Source organism: Sus scrofa, chromosome 5 (assembly GCF_000003025.6).
Source record: "Sus scrofa isolate TJ Tabasco breed Duroc chromosome 5, Sscrofa11.1, whole genome shotgun sequence".
Lineage (NCBI taxonomy): Eukaryota > Metazoa > Chordata > Mammalia > Artiodactyla > Suidae > Sus > Sus scrofa.
The window spans coordinates 13,486,137-13,503,718 of NC_010447.5; the positions used below are offsets into that span (position 1 = coordinate 13,486,137).

The window sequence follows — 17,582 nt, forward strand, 5'->3', positions numbered from 1 at the left end:
GAGGTTAGTTGGTTAAATGTCATAGTGATCTAGTAGTTACTATCCTACTTGGAGAGTTTAAATGTTTAAGAATGCACATCCATAAGCGGCACATGTAGAAGAACCATGGTAGCCAAGAGAGATCTGAACTACTGCTGCCTGGGCCATCCTGTTCCAATCAACATGGATTTCTAGAGTTGCTGTTCTATGGTAACTCTCAGTGAGAGAGACAAAGAAATAGAACATTTTTAGAAACCAAGCAAAAAATGGATGGGAATACAATACCTGGAAAGTTTATCAAGCATGTTGACAAGTTTCATGGCTTCATATTCTTTTTGTTCTTCTGTCATTTCATCTATGGGGTTTGGCATTGGTTCCTCTAAATGACCAGTGATAAGATTAATGCTACAAAAAGAAAAAAAAGTTATGCTGTATGTTTTCAAATTATGCTCTTTCTATACTTTTTTGGTCCAAGTTATAAGTTATAATAAGAAAGAGTATAATAGCCAAAAAATTGGCAATAGCAATTTTATGGTATAGAACTGCTATAGGAATTATAAAAAAAATTGACTTTTTCTACTAATTTATTTTGGGAAATGGGTTATAGCTAACTTGCCAACTTTTTTTTTTCAAAGGCATTGCTGCTTTTTAAAAATAATGGAATTTGGTGCCGTTAGGATAAATATCCTTGGATGCACAGCTTATTCTTTAATTATATATGGGACAAATTATTTCAGAGAAGGAAAAGTCTATTTTGTGATACAGCATAAAACAAATATGTAAAAAAAATTGGAAAAATGATGACAGAGAGGCTGGAATCTGAAAATGAAAGCATGCCAATTTATAATCTCAGGAAATTAGTCCATTAGTGAGACTACAGAAGGCAATGAGTGTTTAAATAATAAAAGATAAAGCAGAAGAACAATTTTAATTAGATTTGACCTGATCTAGATAAAAAAAGGAATGAAATTTAGCCTACCAAGAGACAGGTATACCATCTGGCTTTCTGGAAATAGATTTAATAAAGTACTTAAAATGAATACATTCCACAAACTTTGTCTGAAGTTCTTATACCAAACAAAACTCATCTCTTAGTTAAAAGCCACACTATTTTTTTTTTTTTTTTGAGGAGGTGAAATAAAAGGTAATTCTTGCAATGGCTGCTAAGTATCTATAGCTTAAACATCTTTCTGGAGAAGCAGACAAGAGGTTATAGCATTTTGTACCAGCCACGTACAGACAATGTATTTTCAGTGATCAAATGAAATATCCCTGTGAAGAGCAAATTGCCATTAAATTACTTTCTAGGGTCTACAAACACAAATGCTTTCAGGAGCCAGGCCTTAAGGATAAGCAAATGAGTGAACTGGTCAAGTATAGTAATAATGTGGAGTGTTGAGGACTGGGGAAAAAATAGAGAATAACAGTAGTCTAAAGGGGAGGGAAAAAAAATCATGTAGGCCAAATCTTAAGACACTGTGATTAATTACGTCTTCTGGTGGTTAGCTTGCCAGCCCTGCTTTAGACATTTACTTGGACAAGTTAACTGTCTTTGCTGAGCAGGGCTTTTCTGACTTGGAGCAAGGGCTAGGTACTATTATCTGTTACTAAAAATTTCCTTCTCTAAATTCCTCAGAGCTGCCTGACATACACATTCATATGAAAGGACTCAGCACTTTAAGTGCTTTAAGGATGGTGACCATTCTTAAAAACTGGATCTAAAACATGCCATTCTTGAATAAGACCTACATCTACAGCCATGGTTAAAAAACTTTTTTTCCCTCAAAGCAGTGGAACCCCTCACCCTTTTTATTTTAACAAATGAAATCTACACAGACGGTTGGTTTATGAAACAGATGAAAGTGGAACTGCTCAGGGTGAAAAGGGGACAGGAACAGCCAAGAAGAGTGGACACCTAGAACCCCTTCTGTGTGTCTGCACTCACTTGCTTCCTCTTAAGGCAGCCCTTAGGCACTTTCAGGAACTCTGGGAAAATACTCTGAAAACCCACAGGCTTGTCAGTGATCCTTAGCCTTGGCCTCACCAGAAGCCAACTAAATGTTTTATTTCCAGGTGATTGTGATACACGATGAGTTTAAGAACCACTGGGTTATAGTGCCTCCTTGAGATACTCACTGTGTGTGACTAGTCCCTCTCCTTTTTTTCCCAGGTACTCATAAAAGGAGAGAAAAAGGCCTCTAGTTAATGGCCATTAACAAAAATGCTGAATGGGGTTATCACATTTCCCAAAAATCAAGAAGAAAAAAGAGGACCCAGACAAAGCTTCTGAAAACTACAGGGTTTTAAAGAAGTATTCAGATGCCATACTAAAAAGGTAATGCCACCAACCATCCATTATTTACTTAGGCATATAACAATATGACACTTTCACTGGTTTCTCTTCTGCAGCCTGCTAAACTAGAAACACAACTGGTCTCATAATTAATTAAGTAAAGGTACTTATTATAGGTACATACCACTTCTCAAGCAGACAAAGGAAATAAGGCCTTAGAAGAAAGTATAAGGGAAAGTAGATGAATTAACTATCTAGATCATGTTCAACTGTTTTTTGAGAAAAGGTTCCTCTTCTCAAGTTCAACGGAAGGGTGACTTAAAAACTCAGATCCCTACACTGTTTTAGAATATAATGAGATTAGTACAAGCCATCCTGTGCCTCAGGGAAAAAATCTGTAGGAAGACACTGGTCAGCTCTGTGGTATTGTAGATACCACGGCATACAAAGTCATGACATGGATTCCTGCATCAGGGCACATTTGATTCTTTTCTTGGTTCTTTTAAGGGCTTAGTGGAAATGATGTCCATTTGCCATAAGCTGACCTCAAGTCCACTGCAGCTAAAATGATAAATGGCTTGCTGTGAAATTAGCTACTTAAGTCACAAAAATCCTGTATTCACTAAGCATAAAAGCTGCAGCAAGAAATTCACTCTTACAGAGTAAGAACTTACCATCTCTTGTCCATGTAGCCAAATATTCCAAACCCCCAAAATCACTCCGGGAATTCAGGTTTCATTTTTTCCCTTTAAAAAGACATTTTTTTCAGGGCCTAGTTGGTTCTAACCAGTAGAACCAAGTAGGTTCTAACAGTTCTAACCTGTTCTTCTTAATGGTTGTATCATTCTTTTAATGGTTGTGCTCTGCCCTCTTCCTTCCTGTCTTAGAAGTAACACCTTCTCTAGGCTCTTGCTCTATTTCTGTACAAGTTTTAAAAACTTCCATTTGACTTCCTAGAATCCACTGCTCAAAGGAGAATTTCTTTGATCGGGGGTGTCAAAAACCAAAGCTGTGTAGCAAGTCCAGGCTGCAGTGCAAGCTTCCTGTCACTTAGATCTCGAGCACAGCATATCCAGTGGGGCCACATCTCTGATATACTCCAGAGAAGTTTTTTTGTCTTTTTTTTTTGTTTTGCCATTTCTTGGGCTGCTCCCGCAGCATATGTAGGTTCCCAAGCTAGGGGTTGAATCGGAGCTGTAGCCGCCGGCCTACACCAGAGCAACAGCAATGCGGGATCCAAGCCAAGTCTGCAACCTACACCACAGCTCACGGCAATGCTGGATCCTTAACCCATTGAGCAAGCCAGGGATCGAACCCACAACCTCATGGTTCCTAGTCAGATTTGTTAATCACTGAGCCACGACAGGAACTCCACCAGAGAAAAAATTTTAATCAGCTTCCACCATGTACCTGAGGAGTTTCCAAATTAAAAGAAAAAGAAGATAGCACTAGTAATAACAACAACAGAGAAACTGTCTACATGATAAAAAGCCATCTCTTGACCAGCAACAACCCATATATTCTATCCATGAGAAGTCTGTTTTGCATTTGGAACAAGAGGGCATTGAGGATGGAAAGAATTTTTGTAGGTGGGAAATAAGATGGTGGAGTAGAAGACCTCGGGCTCCCCTCCTCCCATGAGATCAATAAAATCAAAACTAACTGCTAAACAACCGTCAATAAAACAAGACTAGAACCAACCAAAAAAGATATTATACATCCAAAAAACAAAAATCACAACAATAGGAGGGATGCTCTTGCGATATAATCAAACCCCATACACCTGGGGTGGGTGACCCACAAACCGGAGAATACTTATACTGCAGAAGTTCTCCCATGGGAGTGAGAGTTCTGAGCCCCACATCAGACTCTGCAGTCTGGGGGGGGTCTATCATGAGGAGGCGGAGCCCCCGGAGCATTTGGATTTGCAGGCCTATGGGGCTTGAGGGAAGGAGCATCACAAGAATGGGGGAAAGACAGCCATTTTTGGAGGGTATAGACAAGATCTTGTGCACACCAGAACCCAGGGCAAAAGCAGTGACTTCACAGGACCCTGGGCCAGGCCTACCTGCTGGTCTTGGATGGTCTCCTGGGGGAAGTGGGGCAAGGGGTGGCTATGGCTCTCTCTTGGAACATAAAAGCTGGTGGTGAACATATTCAGGAATATAAGACTCTGACATCTTGGTTAGGACATCAGCACCAAGACCTGGACCCACCCAACAGTCTATAGGCTCTAGTGCTGGGATGCCTCAGCCTAAACAACCAACGGGATGGGACTATGGGGCAGGACCACAGTCCCACCCATCAACAGACAGGCTGCCTGAAGACTTGAGCCCACAGTCACATCTAGAAATGCTCCTTGACACAGCCCTACCCACCTGAGGGACAAGATCCAACACCACCCATCAGCTGGGCAGGCATGGGCCCCTCCTACCAGGAAGCTTACGCACCCTCTAGACTAGCCTCATCCACCAGGGGGCAAACACCAGAAGCAAGAAATACACAGTCCCACAGCCGGGGAACTGAGCCTGCAAACAGGTCAGAACCTACCCTGGGACCAGCTGGTACTGGCCACTGGGTGACAAGAGAGGAGTATACTGCTGGCACACATAGGACATCCCCTACAGAGGGCCACTTCTCCAAGAAGAGAAACATAACAAACCTTCCACATACATAAAATATAAAAAGAAATTTAAACAAAATGAGACAGCAGGGGAATATGTTCTTGACGAAGGAACAAGATAACACCCCAGAAGAATAACTAAGTGATGTGGACATATGAAATTTACCAAAGAAAGAATTCAGATTAATGATCGTAGATAATCTAAGAACTTGGGAAAAGAATGGATGCAGGACAAGAAGTTACAATAAGTTTTTAACAATGAATTAGAAAAAATGAAGAGAAATAGAAATAAAAAAATAAAGAATTGAAGAATACAATAACAAAAATACACTAGAGGGAATCAATAGCAGAGTAAATAGGGCAGAAGAAGGATAAGTGAGCTGGAAGTAAGAGTGGTAGAAATCACTGCTACAAAACAAATTATAAAGAAAAAAGAATAAAAAGAAAAAAGGACAGTTTAAGAGACCTCTAGGACAATGTCAAGTGCACCAACATTCGCATTATAGGGATCCCTAAAGGAGAAGAGAGAGAAAAGACCTAAGAAGATATTTAGAGAGATAATAGCTGAAAACTTCCCTAGCATGGGAAAGGAAGCAGTCACTTGTATCTTGTAAGCTCAGAGAATGCCATACAAGATACACCCAAGCAGGAATGCACTGAGACAAACAGTAATCAAACTGACAAAAAGTAAAGATAAAGAGAAAATATTAACAGCAACAAGGGAAAAGGAACAATGGTTCATTTTTATGTTATCAACTGATTTTCTTAGCAGAAACTTTGCAGGCCATAAGGGAGTGGCATGATATGTTTAAAAGAATGGATGGGAAATAACCTACAACCACGAATATTTATTCAGCAAGGTTCTCATGCATATTTGACAGAGAAATCAAGGCTTTACAGACAAGCATAAGCTAAAGAATTCAGAAACACCAAACCAGCTTTACAGCAAATGCTAAAGGAATTTCACTGGGCATAAACAAAAAGGCCAAAACTAGAAATAAGAAAACTATGAAATGGGAAGGCTCACATAATGTATGTAAAAGCAAACATACATTAAAGGTAGGAAATTATCCACCTACAAATATATCTAAACCTACAATTGGGAGAAGAGGACAGCACAAATGCAAGCTATTTAAATGCATTTGAAATTAAGAGATAACCAACTTAAAATACACACACATATATAACAATCATCTATATATAAGAATATATATATGTATGTATATGTATTTTTTTATTTTTATTTTTTGTCTTTTTAGAGCTGCACCCACGGCATATGGAGGTTCCCAGGCTAGGAGTCTAATTGGAGCTATAGCTGCTGGCCTACACCACAGCCATAGCAATGCCAGATCCGAGCCGCATCTGTGACCTACACCACAGCTCATGGCAACGCCAGATACTTAACCCACTAAGCAAGGCCAGGGATTCAACCTGCAACCTCATGGTTCCTAGTTGGATTCGTTTCTGCTGTGTCAAGATGGGAACTTCTACGTATGTATATATAAAGGCCAAAAAAAAAAAAAAAAAAAAAAAGAATCGAAAGAACACTAAAGACAGTCATCAAATCAAAAGAGAACAAAAGAGGAAAAGAAGAAGAAAGACCTACAAAAACAAACCCATTGCAACATGGATGGAACTAGAGACTCTCATACTGAGTGAAGTAAGTCAGAAAGAGAAAGACAAATACCATATGATATCACTTATATCTGGAATCTAATATAGGGCACAAATAAACCTTTCCACAGAAAAGAAAATAATGGACTTGGAGAATAGACTTGTGGTTGCCAAGGGGGAGAGGGAGGGAGTGGGGTGGATGGGGTGCTTGGGGTTAACAGATGCAGACTGTTGCCTTTGGAATGGATAAGCAATGAGATCCTACTGTGTAGCACTGGGAACTATGTCTGGTCACTTATGATGGAGCATGATAATGTGAGAAAAAAGAATGTATACATGCATGTGTAATTGGGTCACTGTGCTGTATAGTAGAAAACTGACAGAACACTGTAAACCAGCTATAATGGAAAAAAATTAAAATCATCATTTAAAAAAAAATAAATGGCAATAACACATATATCAAATCTACCTAAAAGTAAATGGAGTAAATGCTCTAACCAGAGGACACAGACTGGCTGAATGGTTATAAATATAGGATACGCACTTCAGATTTAGGGAAATATACAGACTGAAAGTGAAAGAATGGAAAAAGTATTCTATGCAAATAGAAATAAGTATTACCACTCCAGCTTTCTTTTGATATCAGACAAAATAGGCTTTAGAATAAAGATGGTTACAGGAGACAAAGGACACTACATAATGATCAATCCAAGAAGATAAACAATTGTAAATATACAGACACTCAACAGGAGCACCTCAATATATATAAGGCGACTACTAACAGCCATAAAAGGAGAAACTGACAATACCACAATAATAGTGGGGGACTTTAACACCCCACTTAACATCAATGGACAGGTCACCCAGACAGAAAAACGTTAAGGAAACATGGGCCTTAAATGACACATTAGACTAGATGTACATAATTGATATTTATAGAGGATTCCACCTTAAAAGAACAGAATACATATTCTTTTTGGGTGCAGATGGAACATTCTCCAGGGTAGATCATGTGCTGGGCCACAAGCCTTAGTAAGTTTAAGAAACTTGAAACTGAATGAAGCATATTTTATGACTACACTATGAGATTAGAAATCAACTACAAAAACCACAAATATGTGGAGGCTAAACAATATGCTACTAAACAACCAATGAATCAGTGAAAAAGTCAAAGAGAAAATAAGAAAATACCTAGAGAAAAATAAAAATGAAGAACAGCAATCCAAAAGCTATGGGATGCAACAAAAGCAATTATACAAAGGAAGCTTATAGTGATACAAGCCCAGGAAACAAGAAAAATCTCAAACAACCTTGTGTTACACCTAAAGCAACTAGAAAGAGAAGAACAAACAAACTCAAAGTTAGAAGAAGGAAAGAAATTATAAAGATTAGAGCAGAAATAAATGAAACAGAGTTGAAGAAAACAATAGAAAAGATGAATGAAACCAAAAGCTGGTACTTTGAAAAGGTAAACAAAATTTATAAATCTTTAGCTAGACTCTTCACAAAAAAAGGGGAGAGGGCCCAAAATCAATAAAGTCAGAAATGAAAAAGAAGTTGCAACCAACACCACAGAAATACAAATGATCATAAAAGGCTACTACGAACAACTATATGTAAATAAAATGAACAGCCTAGAAGAAATGGACAAATTCTTAGAAATGCATAATCTCCCAGGAAGAAACAGAAAATATGAACAGACCAATTACCAGTACTGAAATTGAACCTGTGATTTTAAAACTCCCTCCCAAAAAAAAACAAAAGTCCAGAACCAGATGGCCTCACAGGTGAATTCTATTAAACATCCAGAGAAAAGTTAACACCTAGCCTTCTGAAACTATTCCAAAAAATTGCAAAAGGTGGAACACTTTCAAACTCAGTCTACAAGGCCACCATCACCTTGATACCAAAGCCATACAAAGATACCACAAGGAAAGAAAGTTACAGGTCAATATCACTGATGAACACAGACACAAAAATCCTCAACAAGATACTAGCAAACTGAATCTCACAATACATTAAAATGATCATACATCATGATCAAGTGGGATTTATCCCAGGGATGCAAGGATTTTTCAATATCTGCAAATCAATAAGTGTGATATACCACATTAACAAACTGAAGAGTAAAATTTATTTGTTAAATTAACAAAAAATAAAAACCATATTGATTACCTCAACAGATGCAGAAAAAGCTTCCAACATCCATTTACGATAAAAAAATATACAGAAAGTGGTGACAGAGGGAACCTATCTCAACATAATAAAGGCCATATATGACAAACTCACAGCTAACATCATTGTCAACAGTGAAAAGCTGAGAGCATTTCATCTAAGATCAGGAACAAGACAAGACGTCCACTCTTGGCACTTTTATTCAACATAGTTTTGGAAGTTTAGCCATAGCAATCAGATAAGAAAGGGAAATAAGAGGAATCCAAATTGGAAAAGGAGTAAAATTGTTGCTATTTGCAGATGTGATACTATGTATAAAAAATCCTAAAGACACTGCCAGAAAATATCAAGAGCTCATAATGAATTCTGTAAAGTTGCAGGATACAAAATCACTATACAGAAATCAGTGTATGCATTTCTCTACGCTAACAAACTATTAGAAAAAGAAATTAAGGAAACAATCCCATTTACTGTCACATCAAAAAGGATAAAATACCTAGGAATAAACCTACCTAAGGAAGCAAAAGACCTGTACTCCAAAAACTGTAAGATGCTGTTGAAAGAAATTGAAGATCACACAAACAGATGGAAAGATATACTATGTTCCTAGACTGGAAGAATCAATATACCACCCAAGGCAATCTACAGATTCAATGCAATTTCTTTTTTCTTTCTTTTTCTTTCCTTCTTCTTTCTCGCTCGCTCTCTCTCTCTCTCTCTCTCTTCTAGGGCCACTCCTGCAGCATATGGAGGTTCCCAGGCTAGGGGTCTAATTGGAGCTGTAGCTGCTGGCCTACACCAGAGCCACAGCAACTCGGAATCCGAGCCACGTCTGTGACCTACACCACAGCTCACAGCAACACTGGATCCCCAACCCGCTGAGTGAGGCCAGGGATCGAACCTGCAACCTCATGGTTCCTAGTTGGATTTGTTAACCACTGAGCCATGACAGGAACTCCGAAATGCAATTCTTATCAAATTACCAATGGAATTTCTCAGAGAACTAATATGAATGGAAACACAAAAGATCCCAAATAACCAAAGAAATCTTAAAAAATAAAATGAAGCTTGAGAAATCAGGCTCCCTGATTTCAGCCTATACCACAAAGCTACAGTAATCAAAACAGTATGGTACTGACACAGAAACAGAAATGTCAATCAATGAAACAGGATAGAAAGCCCAGAAATAAACCCATGCACTTATGGTTAATTAATCTAAAATAAAGGAGGCAAGAATATACAAAGGAGAAAAGACAGTCTCTTCAATAAGTGGGGCTGGGAAAACTGGACAGCTACATGTAAAAGAATGAAATTAGAACATCCTCCAACACCATACACAAAAATAAACTCAAAATGGATTAAAGACCTAAATGTAAGACCAGATATTTTAAAACTCCTAGAAGAAAACACGGCAGAACACTCGTTGACATTAATCACAGCAGTGTCTTTTTGGATCCATCTCCTAGAGTAATGGAAATAAAAACAAAATAAGGAGTTCCCTAGTGGCCTAGTGATTAAGGACTTGGCATTGTCAATGCTGTGGCTCAGGTTACTACAGTGGCTTGAGTTTGATCCCTGGCCTGGGAACTTCTGTATGCCATCAATGAGGCCAAAAAAGCCCCCAACCCCCTCCCCTAAACCCAAAAATAAACAAATGGGACCTAATTGAACTTAAAAGCTTTTGCACAGCAAAGGAAACTGTAAACAAAACAACTTATGGACTGGCAGAAAATATTTACAAATGAAGCAACTGACAAAGGATTATTCTCCTAAATATACAAACAGCTCATACTGCTCAATATGAAACAAAGCAAAACAAAACAAAAATCCAATAAAAAAATGGGCAGAAAATCTAAAAAGACATTTCTCCAGAAAAGACATATGGATAGCGAAAAGGCACATGAAAAGATGCTCAAGAGTACTAATTATTAGAGAAATGCAAATCCAAACTACAATGAGGTATCACCTCACATAAGTCAGAATGGCCAGCATCAAAAAGTCTACAAATAATAAGTGTTGGAGAAGGTGTTGAGAAAAAGGAACCATCCTACACTGTTGGTTGAAAAGTAAACTGGTACAGCCACTATGGATAACAGTGTGGAGTTACTTAGAAAACTAAAAATAGAGCTACTATATGATCTTGCAATCCCACTTTTGGGTATATATTTGCAGAAAACCACAATTTGAAAAGATACATGCATCCCAATGTTCACTGCATCACTATTTACAATAGCCAATACATGGAAGCAACCTAAATGCCCATCAAGAGAAGATTGATAGAGAAAATGTGGTACATATATTCTATGGAATATTGCTTGGCCGTGAAAAAGAACAAAATAATGCCATTTACAGCAACGTGGATGGACCTAGAGATTATCATACTAAGTGAAGTAAGCCAGAAAAAGTCAAATATATGATATTGCTTATTTATGGAATCTAAAGAAATGATACAAATGAACTTACAAAACACAGATATAGAAAACAAAATTACAGTTATCAGAGGGGAACAGGTGAGGGATAAATTAAGAATTTGGGATTAAAATACACAAACTACTACATGTAAAATAGATAACCAACAAGGACCTACTATATAGCACAGGGAACTATACTCAATGTCTTGCAATATCCTATAATGGAAGAGAATGAAAAAAAAGATATCTATATACACAAAGATATATATATATAAAATGAATCACTTTGCTCTATATCTGGAACTAATGCTTTGCTCTACACCTGAAACTAACACAACATTGTAAATCAACTGTATTTCTATAACAACAGAAAAAGACACCCCTCCAACTCCCCCCCCCCGCCTCAGAAGAATGTAAACACCACTACAGAAAACACAAGTTGGATTACTGAACTATGCCACTCTCTTATGGGAAAAATACCAATGTGCTGGGGCCAGGAGGCAGACTTGTACACTATCTCCCCTCCTTATTCCTACCTCAAACAGTCTTAGGTAGTTTCCCTATCCAGAGGAAGAGAAAACAACTAATACTCATACCATAATAATGGAGTGAAGTTTCAAAAAAGATTATTTTTGGTTGAACAAACACCTGCCATCTTTAAAACCTCAGATAGTATAGTCTGAAACTTAATTTTCCAGGTTTCAGGACTTAACATCAAAATTCTGGGACTGGTTTTTTATTCCAAGACTCTTGAGTGCTAAGTTGCTTTAAGTACACTAAATATGGCGGCTATTTTATTATGTTAAATTTTATATTTACCATAATTTTCCCTTGTCTTTGTTCCACTCCCCCATCTTCTCAGCACTCCAATCCTATGATTATGTATATCTTCCAATTAGGTGACAAGGAATATCTAAAATCTTATGTGTGGTATTTCACAGAGAGTTTTGTATTATATAAGGCCACATTATATGAACTGACTGCAGCTATCGGCCTAGAGACAAAAGGATTAAGACATACTAAAAGGGTATGAGCAAATTAACATATGCATCAAAGCTGAAATACATTTCAAGACTTTTGCTCTTGAAATTTGTTGCTACATTTGGCCAATGTTAATAGTACTTATACTAGTTCCCTAAACAACAATAACGACAACAACAGAAAAGAGCTATTAAATGTTCCCTGAGCTATATGAAAGTTAACATCTATCTCTAAAAAAATATGGATTAAATTTTACTTAAAGCATTCTAGTTATTGAAGAATCTATATCAAATCCCTACAGAGGCTAAGACAGACAAGATGAATGAAAAAGATACATTATTAAATCAAAGGATCTCATGCCTGGTATGATAGGGACAAGAGCCACTCAACCCTGTCAGCCGCCTTGTAAGAATACAGGCCTAATGTTATCAAAACTTCTGCTTTTTCAAAAGAAGTTAGAATTCCAAATTTCACCTGAAATATGTGAATTATAAATTATTTTAAGAAATCTTATGTAAAACAAAAAATAAAAACAAAAAACCAAATAACCAATGCAACATTAGATAAGTCTAGCAAAACCTACTTGTGGGGTAAATGGAGTCTATGAGCTGACAATTTGCAACCTTTAGGAACATGATCAGGATTTTTAAGAAAAGGCATTTGTGAGCCTAGAGTAGGGAAGAGGGGAGCAGGTGGGATGGTAAAGGAGACATTATATGCACATGAAATTAGAAATGTCTTTCCAGCAAAAAACTCTCCATAATATCTGCAGCCCATAAAGCAATAATTTGGAAATTTACTATATCCTACTTTTCTTGAATTCCATTCCCTAGCTCCCACTCCCCAACCAGATGTGGAGCTTAATTAGGACAGGGACCTTAATCGTTTTGGTATCCCAATGCTGAGAAGAGGGTGACCAACTTAAATTTGTTAAACAATTCAAAAAATTAATTTATTCAACAAAAATTATTGAGTGCCTACTATATGCTAGGCATTATTTTGGGGATATCTCAATGAACAAAAAAATTCCTCATGGCACTTATGTTCTAGTGGGGAAAACAGACTAAATGAATAAGTAAATTATATGGTATGTTAGAAGGCAGATAAATGCTATGAAGAAAAAAGAGCAAGGAAGTACAGGGTGAAGGTAGGAGTGTTGCAATTTTTAACATGAGGATACAAAAGGCTTCACTAGAAAGATGCTATTTGAGTAAAGGCTTGAAGGAGGTGAGGGAGTAAGGCTGTAGCCATCTGGAGAATGGCATTCCAGGCAGAAGGAACAGTCAATACGAAGGCCTCAGGTAGGAGTATGTCTGGAGCATGACAAACAGTAAAGAGTTAAGTGTGGTGATAGCACGGTGAGAAAAGGAACACATACACACTGCATCATTAGCCACTGTACAATTCTGAGCAGTGGTAATGTTCAATTTAAATTTTACAAAAATTGCAACACACTGCATCATTAGCCACTGTACAATTCTGAGCAGTGGTAATGTTCAATTTAAATTTTACAAAAATTGCATTGGCTGCTGTGTTGAGAATCGTCTGAAGAGTGACAGAGAAGCCACAAGTTAGGAGCCTATGTTATTTATTTTTATTTTATTTATTTTTGTCTTTTGTCTTTTTAGGGCTGCACCTGTGGCATATGGAGGTTCCCAGGCTAGGGACTGAATTGGAGCTATAGCTGCCGACCTATGCCACAACCACAGCAACACAGGATCCAAGCCTTGTCTGCAACCTACACCACAGCTTATGGCAACACCAGATCCTTAACCCAATGAGTGAGGCCAGGGATCAAACCTGCATCCTCATGGATACTAGCTGGGTTCATCAACCACTGAGCCACGACAGGAAGTCCTAGGAGGCTATTTTAAATGATCTTGGAGGGAGATAAAATTTTAGCTTGGACTGAAGAGGTGGTAGTGATTGATGGCAGTATGGGGTGACTGGATTCTGAATGTATTATGAAGGTAGAACCAGAACTACCTGATAAATTTATATGAATAAGAATGAACTTAATAAAAAAAAAGAATGAACTTAATAAAACTTTTAACTTTCAGAGGCATCAGGGTTTTATAAAATACACATTATTTCTCTTTTTTAAAAATAAAATCCTCAGTTTCATTTACTTATTTATTTACTGGCCACACCCATGGCATGCAGAAGTTCCTAGGCCAGGGACTGAACCTGCACCACAGCAGTGATCTGAGCCACAGCAGTGGCAATGCCAAATCCTTAACATACTAGGCCACCAAGGAACTCCTATTCCTCTTATTTCCTATTTTGGTTATATCAAAGAAAGATAATAGATGCTCTAAAAACAGAGAAACTATGTGAAGGGCAAACACTCTCTCTCTCTGCTGGCTTTGAAGAATAATGTAGAAGCAGTTAAAATACCAGCTTGAACTTTGCACATGTTAGGATGGCATTATGCTGAAGAAAAAAAAAAGTATTGGAGAAGATGGGGAGAAACTGGAACCCTTTTGCATTGCTGGTGGGAATGTAAAATGGTATAGCAGTTCCTCAAAAAATTAAACATAGAACTACCATATGATCCAGCAATTCTACTTCTGGGTATATGCCCCAAAAAAGTTAAAGCAGGTATGTGTACACTCATGTTCAGAGCAGCATTATGCACAAAAGAGCCAAAGTGTTAAGAACTCAAGTGTCCACTGTTGGATGAATGGATAAACGAAATATGGTATATACATACAATGGAATGTTATTCAGCCCTAAAAAGGAAATTTTGTCACATGCTACAATATGGATGAATCTTCAGACATTCTAAGTGAAATCAGTTACAAAAGGACAAATATTATATATGATTTCACTTACATGAGGTTCTTAGATTTCACTTATGTAAGATTCCTAGTCAAATCCATAGAGACAGAAAGTAGAATGTTAGTTACCAAGGGCTGTTGGGAGAGGGAATGTAAACAGTTTCAGGTGGGAAGATGCTGAATGTTCTGGAGATGGCTGATGTTTGTGGTTGTACAACATTAATGTACATAATGCCACAGATCTGTATACTTAAAATGGAAAATTTTATGTGTATTTTATCCCCCAAATAAGAGGGCAAAGTGAAAAACACACTAAAACCTCCTTTGTCTACCTCAAAAACAATAAAAGTCCCTAAAAATACCAGCTCTGGAGTTAGGCCACCTGACCATTCATGAACTGTGTGCACTAGACAAGTTCTGGAAATCATGAGCTTTAGTTTCCTCAATAACCTATCCTCATTTTACCAAATCTATCCAAAAGGTTGCTGTGAAGATTAAATGAAATATCAGGAAAGTTCTTAAAATAGTACCAGACACATTAAATACTCAATAAATACCAGCTATTAGTATTACATAAGTGAGCTACTTGCTAAGAAATAAGTAAGCCAGAGGCCTTAGATGATCCAGTGAATTAGTCCATTAAGTTAAATCGTCACTATGGAGCTTCATGTACAATCTTCATTAACTAAAGAAGCCACACAACAACTAGGTGTTTCGTGGAATTTGCTATATCATACAAGATATTTTGGAGAGATACCAGTTAATAATGGTGACTGAGGTGAAAATGTCTCAAGTAATTTGAGAATTACCATATAAATGTAAAACTGACTCCACATTGAAGAAGTAGGGTAAATTATGAAACAACACCTTAATCCAAGTTTTTGCCCCCCCCCCTTTTTTTTTGCTCTTTAGGGCTGCACTTGCGGCATATGGAAGTTCCTAGGCTAGAGGTTCAATTGGGATCATAGCTGCTGGCCCATGCCATAGCCACAGCCACAGCCACACAGGATCTAGGCCACAACTGTGACCTACACTATGGCTCAGGGCAACACCAGATCCTTAACCCACTGAGCGAGTCCAGGAACCGAACCTACAAACCAGTCGGATTCATTTCTGCTGCACCACAATGGGAACTCCAAGTTTTTGCATTCTACTAGCAATACAAAGAAAACAGGGTATTGTAGTGTAATTCTTTCACTTATTTATCAACTATTAAGTATCTATCATGTATCAGCCATACAGACAGACATGCTGAATACATATATATATATACACAAATACCAAGCTGCATGTAAGCAATTAAGAAAGCTCCAAAATACCTTTTTAAATTATAGTGCTTTATGTTTCCTATGTTGGAATGCTAGATTAAGAGTGATATCCTTGGTATAAGGGATATAGAAAACTGTGGTTGTGAATCTATAGGAAATGAAACCTGTACTTAGATTAAAATCAAAAGAAAAATTAGAGAACTCAATTTTTAAAGTGTAAAACTGGTGTGACTGCAAATATCACCAAGGCTGGTTAGCCAGTATACATAGCATAAGTGGCAATGATTTTATTTTCAATTCTGGTCCTTAGAGATCAAATTTAGATTGTGTTTCATGATTGCTTACAGTAAATAAACCCCAGTTCCTAGGAATGCTAATTAAATCCTATTATATATAAACAAACCACAATAGTCCAAACTAGAAAAAAAAAAGAGGGAGTTCCCATTGTGGCACTGCGGAAGCGAATCCGACTAGGAACCATGAGGTTGTGGGCTTGATCCCTGGCCTTTCCCAGTGGGTTAAGGATCCAGCATTGCTGTGGGCTGTGGTGTAGGCTGGCAGCTGTAGCTCTGATTTGACCCCTAGCCTGGGAACCTCCATACGCCTGAGTGTGGCCCTAAAAAGCAAAAAAAAAAGAAAGAAAGAAAAAGAAAAATCTTCAGCTCCTGTTTCTGGTTCATCTACTTCAAGAAATATTAAAAACAAAAGATATCTGTTTCATTTGTATAGCCCTAATATATAGAGACAATTAAAATGAAACTTAAAGCAATATAACAAAATCTTGACAAAAAAAGGGTTTTTTTTTTGTGTTGAAGAAACTATCTGTAAAGCTGCAGCCACAGCTACTGCTGAGAGATAGAGTCAAGAAGGAAATTCCTCTGAATTGCTTAGTATAATAATTTTAAACTTTTGGATGTGATTATGACCTAGTATGGGGTATTAAAAATATAAGAAGCAGTCAGAATATAGGAAGAGGGTATCCTACAGACTTAGGCCAACTTTAGCCATTCCCTCCTTCTGTCCCTCCATATAGCAGCCTTTCAAAGACAACTTTTTGGACCCATAGGTTTCTATATACCATATCCAGCCTACAAGCAACGTGTCTAAAATGAGCCAAATGTCATTAGATACACATTTTTAATTTATGTTTGGAAGGATGCACAAACCACAGTAGCCTCTGTTATATCTATACAGTAAAGGAGCCTCCTTGCTCAGAGACATAAAAGAAACTGGTATAAAAGTTAGAACTCAGAAATCTGGTTTCTTTTTGACATAGGACCAAAATTATCTGAAAACTTTTTTTTTTTTAATCTGAAAACTTTTAACAAAGACGGCTAGACATATACCAAAAACCTGTGTGGCATGTAACTTGATTCTATGAGTATACTTTGACTAAGCCATTTCCAGTCCATTAAATACATTTATTTTGACACAAAAAGGACTGTTGTGATATTAACT

General features: G+C 37.4%; 1 protein-coding gene across 7 annotated transcripts in view; it reads right to left on the reverse strand.

Moving 5' to 3' along the window:
- RIC8B (RIC8 guanine nucleotide exchange factor B) overlaps nucleotides 1–17,582 on the reverse strand; it is a 111,565-nt gene that overhangs the window by 17,204 nt on the left and 76,779 nt on the right. For 5 of the 7 annotated variants that reach the window (XR_001303487.2, XR_001303486.2, XR_002343918.1 and 2 more), the window contains exon 9: nucleotides 265–384. The exons of the other annotated variants lie outside the window; for them this stretch is intronic. Coding sequence is in view for 1 of the 5 variants with exons in the window: in XM_005655526.3 (XP_005655583.1) it covers nucleotides 265–384 (120 nt within the window). In the remaining 4 variants the exon portion in view is untranslated. The remainder of the gene's footprint in view (nucleotides 1–264; nucleotides 385–17,582) is intronic. 7 annotated transcript variants of the gene reach the window in all.